Here is a 12,458-nt window from a genome sequence, read left to right as displayed (position 1 = left end):
CACTGACACGGATGGCAGTTATGGCACTGTGCGTCTTTCCAGTCCAGTTTTCTATTAATAACTACTTCTCACAATACTTGTGCCCCGAATCATATACAGACTTGTCCTTCAAAAACAACGTCGCAGCTCGAGCTAGGCTCAGGCACATGTGCCACAGTGCCATTTAAATAATGTAAGAATTCCTGAATCAAGCTCTCACTCTGTAGCAGAGTGTGGGCAAAGTATAGGCTGAGCTGAAGCTGTTAAAATAGCTCGTGTGTCATGCTCCGTTATCTCTGTCAGCGGCATGCACCCAAACCCACATCAAAGTCACTGCCTGACAGAGTTTAAATCTTTCAGAAGGCTTTTGAGGAATGTAAAAATTGCTTCCGGTGCACAGTGTTGATATAGCAACAAAAAGTCACTGAATGAACTGCACATACAAGAAAACAAGGTCATTTTATAACTAGTATATAAGTATTTAAATAAACTACTGCTAGTTGCGTAATTAAAAACTTTCTGCAACTGTTCATCAGAACTCTCATCTGGGGGCTATCCTTCAATTTATTACACAATACACAATTATTCACTCCACAAATCGTAGACATCAATCACATGGTTAGTAGCGCAAAATCAAATCGTGAACAATCTTCATTAACATTCACACTACGTCCTTTAATCCAGCAACATTGTGTGTGTGTTTCTCAGTAAGTTTTCTTTCCACATGCATCTGTCAACAACTTGACACTTCTATTTTGCAGCGAGTGGTCTCCTTTAATCTGAAGGTATTTACATTTCATAAAATGAAATGTACGTATGGTCAGTTTAACTATAATATACTGTATACGAGACCTACACAACAGGAGATAATCTTTAATTTAGCAAAAACATTTATTTTCTGTCCTCGAGGTCACAGTGGTTTATATCCTCGAGTTCATTTCAGAGCTGGACAATGCAAAATTTCTGCTCCATATATGTATCTACAGTACATGCAGAAGATGCTATGGTCCCAGTATTGAATATCCACATAAAATGTGTACCATTATCAGGAAGTGATAAAAACAAACTTATATAAAGATAACTTTTTCCTTAATTACTAGACCACTGTTACAATGTCTCGACCACACAAAAATATCTTCCACCAAAAAAATTTGAATCAAAGTTTTAACCATTTTATGTGTTTTCCCTAGATCTTACACATTTTGAATTAATAGTGAAAAGACCGTGCACAGTTTACAGCAGCACATAATGTAAAACAACTTCTAATTCATATAATGATCGCAGATGTGTTTTAAAGTTGATTAAATGCTTCTTTTGAAATGAATAATTTTTATAAACCACAAAGCCCGAACAGTGTATTAAAACTGCACCTTTATAGTTTTATCAATCTTTTGAAAATATTCTAATTAATGCTACAGGACTGTATATTAAAGAGAGAAATGGCAGAATTGACATTTCACTAGCAGAATTTCTTGGAACATGTCAAAAAGGATAAAAATTCAAGCAGTTTGATACATGCCAGATCCACGAAATAAAACTGTGTGTAACATTACACTCGAAGTAAAATTACTTTGTAATTGACAGATGGCAGTGGTGGCGAGCAGAGTTGCTGGCTTATATGAAGCATGCCATATGCTCATGCGATAGACAGTTGCACGTGCACCAAAAAAGAAACAAATCGTCTACTTACCGATTGTTGCCAAAATCTTTATAGGTAATGGGGAGGGCAGTGTTGGGGGCTGCTGCTGCTGCAGCTGAAGTGCAGCGAAGCGAAAGATACCACAATCACACGTTATAGATGAATAACAGCAATGAGATGAATGTTCTGTCACACATATATCACAAGGTAGGCACAATCGTATTTTTGGTGATACAGTACACCACTAACAGATGCATACCACTTAAATACGAATCACTTTCACTATCACCTTTGTGGTCACTACAACTGTTGTCAGTTTTCATTGAAATAACAACCTCATCTGTGTCATTTTACATTACACATGCATTCTCCCATGCTTTTCTTATTACTGACTTCGTGTGTCATACAGCATTATACCAATCTGATAATGAAGTTTGGTTTACAGCATCCTCTGTCAACCTTTCCACTTCTGCAAAGTGTATACTTTTTGTTGTTCTTTGCCACATAACCTTTAATTTGACTCCATACAAGTACAATGGAATTGAAATGGCAGTGATATGTTGGCAGTCTGAGGACTGTTGGGCTATATTTTTGCCAATTTATCAAAACATACAGGTAAAGGTAGTTTATTGTGGGCCACAAGATCCAGTAATTCAACCTTGGCACAATCATTTGGTATGTTGTTCTAACCAATTGATGTTGTCTTTTTCCTGGAAGTTACTGTAGGTGCCTTATCGAGATTAGTCAAATGGTATGGGGCATTGTCCGTAACTATTACTGAGGGGGAAGATGGTTCTTTGATATAGACAACAGCTGCAGGACAATTCACAGATTCCAACTGTGTGTTCCTCTGGCTGGTATAAATCTCAATTACATTTTAATACATCAATCAACAACTATAGGGAATAACAATTGTAATGAGCAACGGCTCTCCTTCCACCCTTAAAAACAATTTCAGTACAATGGCCAAATTTTGTACAAAGTAGCACGCCGAGCCCAAGAGACAGCAGCAATTAGCTGACGCCCGGACCCTAATGCTTGACTCACTGACACACAGTAACTGGTAAATTAGAATGGACTTCAAAGCCTGAACTCTTGTCTGCACCCTTCCCTCAAGCTATCCACTCTTTCAACAATATTCCTCTCTTTTTGTCATTCACACATGCATCAGTACACCCTTTTCCTTCGTGAGATGAAAGTTAATGACAATCTGACAATCCTTGTTGTATCCGTACAGTGGTTTAGAAAAATCACCTAAACCAACTTACATCATTTACACATCCAGCAAACAACAAATTTTACAGCTCAGTTGGCTGAGCTTCTTGCAGATAATATAGGGGGAGGGGGGGGGGGGGAGGGGGTACCATCACACATAGCAAGATCCCTGCAGTTACTGGTGTCATAGGGGCACCTTTTTTTATGTTAGAATCAGGATTCAGGCACTTGTTTTGGAAGAAGTGAAAATAACAGAAGAGCCCCACAAAATGTTTAATAATGCACAGAAAAGTAAGGTTAACTTATTTCATCAAAATACAAAAGGACTGAGTAGTAAAATAGAAGAGCTTCTTGTCTGTCTGGAAAATTTAGAGCACTCTGAAAAGATAGACATCCTGTGCCTGTCTGAGCACCACATAACCACAGGGTTAGATAAGTTACATATAACAGATTACACTACTGCAGTTTACTCATGCAGAAATAACATAGAAAAGGGAGGAGTTATGTAATACGCCCAGTATTGTCTAACGCATCACTAACTCAAGGCATTTTTATGAGAGACTGAAACATGTTGTCATTAAACCCCTCTTCAACAAAGGTGATAAGAGAGATGTCAGTAAGTACTGATGTATTTCACTGCTGAAAGTCTCCAAAATTTCTGAGAATGTAATGTATTCTAGAGTAGTATCTCACCTTAGGAACAATAATATCATTAGTAAATCACTGTTCAGGTTTCAGAAGGATTGCTCCACAGAGGATGCTATTCACGTGTTTACTCGCCAGATTTTACAAGAATTAAATAATAAAATAGTACCAGTTGGTATTTTCTGCAATCTCTCTAAGTCACTGACTGTGTGAATCAACAGTATTATCATAGATAGATTGACGTTTTAGGGGATTGATGGTATAGGCAACCTATGGTTAATGTCATATCTAACAAAAAGAATGCAGGAAGTTGTACTTAGTAATTCTTAGTATCCAGGATCGTAGTTATGACTGGGGAGAAATCACGTATGTGGTTCCCCAGGTTTCAATGTTAGGTCCACTACTGTTCCTCATATATGTAAACAATGTTCTGTCTAGTATAAAACAAGCAGAATTAGTTCTTTATGCAAATGACACTAGTATTGTAATCAAGCCAAGGATACATACAGAAGCAGAAGAAATGGTAAACAATGTTCTTAAAAGTATCATTGACAGGTTTTCTGCGAATGGTTTCACCCTCAATTTTTAAAAGACACAATATATTCAGTTCTGCACATCTAGGGATACTACACCAATGATAAGTGTACCACATGGAAAGGAAATAATAAGTATGGTGGAAACTTTAAAATTCTTAGATGTCCATATTGATGAGAACTGGGGAGGGGGGAACCTCTCTAAAGCAGCTTAGTTCAGGAACATTTGCACTTAGAATCTCTGCAAATCTTGGGAAGAGAGAAATCAATAAGTTGACATTCAGCATATTGTCACTCAATAACACCATGTAATTACTGAGTTGTTTCTGAACTTACAATATGTACGACAAATAAATGAAGTGACACGAGCTAGAATGTTTCTTATATGGTGATAAGTACAATAACAGTACGAAAAACACTTATTAAATTCCAGTAGACAAATTTCAAGAAGTTATCAAATTTTTAAAAGTATTTGATCAGACACAACTGCACAAAAAAGTGTGTCATTACTGGATGGCAAGTACATACATCAACTTGCTTACCTCAGGTAAAGAAGTATAAAATTGAATGAACTTCTCCGTTTCATTGTCACCTGAAACCAAACAATAATGAAAAATTTTAAAGAAATAAAACACACACACCTAAACAGAACAGTGCAGGCCAATAAATTAAAACAAATGAATATGTATATCAAGAAAGCCTTACATAACATTCTAACATGTAGGGTTAGAGTAAATTTAACACAACAGAAAACAATTGCTTATATCACAATCATAAAGTGTGATCCGAACATTCTCACAAAATTAAAGCATTAAAATGCAGAATACTGTAAACAATGTACCACACACACAACCTGGCAGTCCTAGGATACGAAGGAAGGAATGAATGAATGAATGAATGAATGAATGAATGCCACACATCACAAGGCACTGCCCTACCATGAAGAGGTGTGTAACACAGTCTCAGCTTACATGATATTTAAAAATTCTTCTGGTTTATTGTGTTACCAATGTAAGTATGTGTTCATCTGCATGACAGTGATAAGAGTGTGAGTGGGGGGGGGGGGGGGGGGGGGAGATGATAATGTGAAGTTTTCATCTCATGTGGAGTCATTAACAGACTGAAATAAACTAACCACTCATTCTTTGAACCTACACGTAATAAAACGTGATGTCGTCGTGGTCTACACAATCTAAAGACTGCTCTCTGTGCTGCGCTAGCCTCTTCATATCTGCAGCCTACAGCCATCTGAAGCTCCTTACTGTAGTGATCCTAGTAATCCTTTGGTCTCCCTCTACTACTTTTACACCCAGACATCCCTCCATTAGCAAAATGGTAATTGGTTCGTGCCTCAGGATGTGTCCCATTAACCAGACATTTAGTCACATTGCCCCATAAATTTATTTTTCATCAATATGATTCAATAGCTCCTCAATTATTACCTCTAGCTAACAAATCTACAATACTTTTCTGCAGCACTACAGCAGCATCTATCCTCATCTTGTCATCCATGTTTCCCTTCCATCATATAGGACAACACTCCATACAAATACCACAAGAAAATTCTTCTAAGTCCTTAAATTTATATTAGATGTTAGCAAATTTCTCTTTCTCAGAAATATTTTTGTGCTACAGACAGTCTGCATTTTATATTCTCTATACTTCAACCAGCACCGGTTACTTTTGCTATGTAAGCAACAAAACTTGTCTATTATCTTCAGTGTCTCATTTCCTAATATAATTTTTTCAGCATCACCCAATTCAATACAACTAAGTTCCATTGTGCTTGTTTACTTTTGCAATGTCAATCTTATGACCTCTTTCAAGACACTTGCAGGAGGGCTAGTCTGTAAAGTTTGGAAGGGCTAGTCTGTGAAGTTTGGAAGGTAGGAGATGAGGTACTGGCAGAAGTGAAGCTGTAAGAACAGGCCACGAGTCATACACAGGTAGCTCTGTATGTAAAGCATTTGCCTGCAAAAGGTAAATGTCCTAGGTTCAAGTCCTGGTCTGGCACACAGTTTTAATTGGCAAGGAAGTTTCACATTGGCACAAAATCTGCTGCTGAGTGAAAGTTCATTCTGGAAACTACTCACTCCATTCAGCTGCTATTCCAAGTCCTTCGCTATCTCTGACAGAACTATGTCACTGGCAAACTTCAAAGTTTTCATTTCTTCTCCCTCTCCAAATTCTCCTTGCTCAGTGTACAGATTGACCAACATTTGGGATAAGCTACAACCCTGTCTCACTCCCTTCTTGATAACTGCTTCCCTTTCCTGTCCTTTGAGTCTTATAACTGCAGTCTGGTTTTGCAGAACTGGCAAAAAACCTATTGCTCCTTGTATTTTATAATGCTGCCTTTAAAATTTCAAAGAGAGTACTACAGTGAATATTGTCAAAAGCTATCTCTAAATCTACAAATGCTATAGTTCCTCACTTCTCTGGAACCCAAACTTATCTTCCCCCGAGGTTGGTTTCCACCAGTTTTTCCGTTCTTCTGTAAATAATCCATGTCAATATTTTGCAACCATACCTTACCAGGCCGATACCGTGGTAATGTTCACACTTTTCAACACCCGTCTTCCTTCAAATTACAGCATTATTCTTGAAGAAGTTTGATGGTATTTTGCCTGTATCATGAATACCAAGTGGAATAGTTTTGTCATGGTATGTTCTTTCAAGGATTTCAATAGTTCTGCTGGAATATTGTCTACTCCAGTTTTTGTTTTGAACTAGGTCTTTCAGTGTTCTGTCAGTTCTTCTCACAATATCAATCTCCCAAATCATCTCCATTTACTTCCTCTTCCCTTTCTACAATATTACCTTCAAATTCTTTTCCCTTGTAGAGCCCTTCTATATATTTCCTTCCACCTTTCAACTTTATGTTCTTTGTTCAGTACTCATTTGCCATCTGAGCTCTTGATATTCATACAGTTGCTTCCCTTTTCTCCAAAGGTCTCTGTAATTTTCCTACAGACGGCATCTAGTTACAAATGTTTCTAGATCCTTGCATTTCTCATCTAGCCATTCCTGCTTTGTCGTACTTCACTGTGTCAATCTCATCTCTGTATTCCATTTTGCCTGCTTAATTTTTATATGTTCTCCTTTCATCAATCAAATTCAACATCTTGAGCAATTATTGCTAGTTATTGGTTACCCTACTGAAAGAAAAACTGCCTATATCAAGACATGTAAATGTAAAATTTCAGAGAAGATAATGGCAGTTGAATACAGCAAGACCTCTGGGCTCAATGACTGTTACAGCCTGGGAATTATCTTAATATTATTCCAGAAATTTGAATGTTAGCTGTAAATTGGGGCACTATTCACTCAGGAATCACAGGCAAAAAAACTGCTGTTTGTCAGCTATCACATACAATCTAGCTATCAACCTGTGTGTCAGCTATCATTGACAATCTAGCTCTCAAATTTGGTGCACGATTCTGACCATAATGAGATACAGCCGGGTGGTGAAACAAGGTATACTCCAGAAAATTGCCATGCCCATAGCTTCAACTACGGTATAAAAAAATAGTCATCTATGATGCAGAACAAATAATAAAAACTATCCATTGCTATTAAAGATCACATACTGAGGTGACTATTGGATACAAAGAGTGTGTAAACCAGTTTTACGTCAAACAACCATCAGCATTTTCAGAAGACACTGGTCAAGTTAAAGTTACAGATCCATCCATCCATCCATCTATTCATCCATCCTGGTGCCCCGTATTCAGCCAATGCCCAGTCGGGACTGGTCTCCAACTACGTGGAGAACCAACCATACCTTTAACATGGACTATTACACAGTTTCGATGTCAACATGCAATAACCACTCAAATGGCAGGTGGCAGCACAAGCAGTGGAGGGTATGTAAAGTGTCAGGGGTTGCAGAAAACAGTGCAGTCATTGTCGGATTGTGAAAACGAAACGATTTATCTGATGTCCAAAATGGCATCGGTGGCTTTCGAGCCAAGGGTGGAAGCATTTACGAAACAACTAAGTTTGAACAATGTTTTTACGCCGCCATGGTTAAAATATACCATGGATGGAAAAATGGTGCTATCTAAAACCGGCGCCAAGGCTATTGTGGGCCATATGACACGAAAGAACAATGGCTGCAGATATGTTTACAGGCAAATAGATAAGCAACTGTTGAACAATTTACCACCCACATGAACCAAGGGGCTACTAACAGTCTCTCCTCAACAACCAATCAGTGAATGTTTTTATGTATGTGCCTCCACAGCAGACACCTAATTCATGTACCCATGCTAATTGCTGTTCATTGGCGATGAAGGACGGATTTTTCAAGACAGTCTTACAACAGTATGTCAACCAAGTAATGACATGTGGCCTTTGAGATGAATCACATTTTATGCTGCATCGGACAGATGATCGTAGGTGGGTGTAGCATGAAATGGCTGAAAGCAAACACCCTGCAACAATTGTTGAAAAGGTCCAAGCCAGAGGAGGAAGCATTATGGTCTGGGGAATATTTTTGTGGCATTTCCTGGGTGATTTCATCATTCTGGAGGACACAAAGGATCAACAAAAGTACACATCTATCCATGGGGGCCATGTCCACCCCTACATGCAGTTTGTTTTTCCTCAGCATGATGGCATTTATAAGCAGGACAATGCAACATGTTACACATCTCACAATGTGTGTGTGTGGTTCGAAGGACACCAGTATGAGTTTACCATACTTCTCTGGCTACCAAACTCCATGGATTTAAACCCAATCAAGAATCTATGGGATCACCTTGATTAGGCTGTTCATGCCATGGACCCTAAAGCAAGAAACCTAATACAGCTGGCCACAGCACTAGAGGTGGCATGGCTGTCGGGTTGCCACTCACAAGGTCTCGCCCAGGATACCATTAAATATTTGAATGATCTGACCCAGTCATCAAATGCAAAAAATGAGATGATATGGAGAGTCTTGTTGATATCCACTTTTATCTCAATGAAAAAGTCCAGTAGAGAACCACAACAAAGACAAGCTCAACAACAGAGAGAAATTTTGGGTAAACATAAACATTACGAAAACGTGTAGCTTGGAGGAAGACCAAGTGAAGCACAGATCCAAGCAATGTAGAGAAGACACTCATATAGAAAGATAATTTTTTTGTTGTGCCACACAATTACTGTGTTGAGAGGCTCCTGTGTGGAAGTTTGTAGGTGCACAGGGAATGGTTTGGGTTGCACAAGATTGGGTTCAGAAAGGGTACATCTACTGATAATACAATACATAGGGTTACAACTGTGGAGGACAGTGCCCTGAAGAAATATGGAGTAGTTACAATAGTGGACATCAAAGGTGCCTCTGATAATCTCCTATGCTCTGTGAACTATGTTACAACAAAGGAATTCAAGAGTCAAAGCTTCCGAAACAGAACTAAAGAGTCACAGCATGTGGTACTTGTGTAGAACAAATAGGAGGTACATAAGTCTTGATGTCTCTTCCTTACACTTTGCTGCTGCAAAAGGACATTACACCACAACACGACACAGTGACATCTATTCCCAGACACACAGTTCATAAGTTTGTGAAAAAAAAAGAAAGTGGGACACAAGGGAGATTTGAACACGGATATCCCCTGTTGCAGTCCAACACTATGACCACATAACAACAACAGCGTGGCTTTTTAAATTTGGTCGATCTTTGACTGATCACTGTTTCTATTTTGCTTTTCTTTTCACAGTTCAATACACCTCCTTCCTGTTTTCATGCTTGATCTGTGTTCAATTTTTGACAGGCTATCTACTGGGCCATCTTACAACTAAATCTGTGTGGCTGGAGTGCGATGAGGAGTTGTCCTTCCTTGTAAGAACGAAAGGAAACTCTCACTCTCTCTCTCTAATCTATGTCAAATCTCTGAATATTATTGAAGAACAATTATTGATAAAAAAATTATTATTGAATGTATTTAACAGCTGGCATGTGTTTCTTGATGACAAATTTTATTCTTAAATGTTAAACTGTTTTCAGTGGGAAAAAAAAGATTTATTGTCAGATGTTGGGGTAGGGCCTGTTTGGACCTTTTTCAATTTAAAAGGGAAAGAAGTATCCTGTAAATATTGCTTTAAGGAATACAAAGTGTCACATTCCAACAAAGTGGAACAGCGTATCAAAAAGTGTGTGAAGTGCTCTCAGAATTTCAAAAACGTGTGAGTTAGGAACAGTGACAGAACAACTTTCCAATTTTTTTGCAGTAGTACAGAAAAGTCAAAATACTACCTACAGGCTAGCTACTTTATATAAACCATACTTTATTTCAAAAACACTTTAAACTTGTGTCATTTTCTTTTTTATTATGTCTACACCAAGAATTGACTACATTAAAGTTGTAAAAAGTTCTGTTTACAGTCCAATTTATTTCCCCTAATAACTCTCCACTAACTCTCAAACAGCGTTTTCAACTTGGTTACCCAATCAGCGAAGAAGCAGTGTCGCAAAACACCTTTTCCAATACCAAATATCAGCTTAAAATTTGTTTATTAGTGCCGCTTATCAATTAACTTTTAAAATGCACAAATACCTGGGCATTTATGAATTTTGTACACTTGCCCAGGCAATTATCCGGGGCATTTGCCCCAACTTATAAATGCCAAGACATTTTACATCACTAATCAAGTGACTGTAAAAATGCTCAAGTGACTCCTGTATGTAAGAAGGGTAAAAAGAACAGAACCACACAATTACAGACCAATATTCTAATATCAGTTTATTGCAAAATCCTTGAACATATTCTCAGTTCTTAAGACCGAGAACCTTGTACCCATGGATTAGTATGGTTTTAGAAACCACTGTTCATGCGAAACTCAGCTTGGGCCCTTTTCTCGCGTGATATACTGCGAAATATGGATGAAAGGCAACAGACAGATCCCATATTTCTAGATTTCCGGAAAGCATTTGTCACAGTGCCCCTCTGCAAACTGTTACCAAAGGTACGAGCATATGTAATAGGTTCCCAGATATGTTAGTGGCTTGATGACTTCTTAAGCAACAGGACCTAGTATGTTGTCCTTGACAGTGAGTGTTCATCAGAGGCAAGGGTACTGTCAGGAGTGCCCCAGGGAATTGTGAAAGGACCCCTATTGTTCTCTATACAAAGTTGAGTCACTGTAGGACAATAGGAGATGACTTACACAAAATTTCTAGTTGGTGGGATGAATGGCAAATAGCTCTAAATGTAGAAAATCTAAATTAGTGGATATGAGTAAGGAAAAAAAAAATCCATACTATTTGGATACAGCGTACGTAGTGTCTTGCTTGACACAGCCACATAAAAAAAAATTGAAGCGTAATATTGGAAAGCTATATGAAATTGAACAAGCATGTGAGGATTGCGGTAGGGAAGGTGAATGGTCGAATTTTGGTTCACTGGGGGAACTTTGGGAAAGGGTAGTTCATCTGGAAAGTAGACAGCATGTAGGACACTAGTGTGACCTATTGTTGAGTATTGTTCAAGTGTTTGGGATATGGACAAGGTAGGATTAAAGAAAGACATTAAAGCAATACAGAAGCGGACAGCTTGATTTGTTACTGGTAGCTTCAAACAATACGCAAGTGTTAGGGAGATGTTATGATCCACCAGGTTGCAACTGACACTAATCTCTCTCTTGCTGCATCTCTCTTTTTCGCTATTTCTCCCTCCACCAAACTACCAAAAATACAATCCCCGGAACATGTAGTTAACTAACAGACCAAACACCACTTTCAAATTTTATCTTTCCTCACTTTCATAGCTGTTATTTTTATGTATTGTGACCCAACTGACTTTCAATCAATTTAGTTTTATTCTTCCTCACAGTGTACTTCTTTCCCTTACCTTTCCCATTGTCTCTCTCTCTCTCTCTCTCTCTCTCTCCATCTATCTAATCTCCAACAGTGTGCCTGTGTTTCATTTTCTTTTTCTTTGACTTGCTGACCGACCACGATCACTATCGATTACTCAAGTTTTGAAATCTCATCTCATGTGAGCTTTCCTTGTTAATTACCATCTAATCCTTTAGAATGAATTCTTTGACTGAGGATTACAAGATATTTTTCCTGCACAGTCCTTGAACAGCATCAGTTCCTTGAGCACTGTGCTCTAAACTAAGTACTGATCACTTTCACGTAGTTTCTCTTGGCAGGTGGTGAACAATTCAACTCTGACAAGTGGTCTGTAACGTTCAGAAACAATTTCATGAATATTATGATTAGGTACTGAACTACAAATTACTACAGCCTACTGTACACTGGACAAAAACATTGACGGAGATTTTAAACAGAGATTCATAGTTTTTATCACACAAAATTTCACGGTTTATTTTTTACTGGGGTATTTATTGCGGTAACTAACAATTTACATTCCTCTCAAGTGTACTAATTAGTCAGTCAGTTGTTCCACAGATCAAATTCACAATCAATGTTATGATGTGGAACTTGTCAACAGAAC

General features: G+C 38.1%; 1 protein-coding gene across 1 annotated transcript in view; it reads right to left on the bottom strand.

The window, feature by feature from the left end:
* The window catches only part of LOC124555004 (DNA mismatch repair protein Msh2), a 216,584-nt gene that overhangs the window by 197,116 nt on the left and 7,010 nt on the right, over positions 1–12,458 (bottom strand). Inside the window, exon 2 of the mRNA XM_047128747.1 lies at positions 4,554–4,603. Coding sequence (XP_046984703.1) covers positions 4,554–4,603 — 50 coding nt within the window. The remainder of the gene's footprint in view (positions 1–4,553; positions 4,604–12,458) is intronic.

Source organism: Schistocerca americana, chromosome X, assembly GCF_021461395.2.
Source record: "Schistocerca americana isolate TAMUIC-IGC-003095 chromosome X, iqSchAmer2.1, whole genome shotgun sequence".
Classification (NCBI taxonomy): domain Eukaryota; kingdom Metazoa; phylum Arthropoda; class Insecta; order Orthoptera; family Acrididae; genus Schistocerca; species Schistocerca americana.
This window is presented reverse-complemented; position numbering and strand designations above follow the sequence as displayed.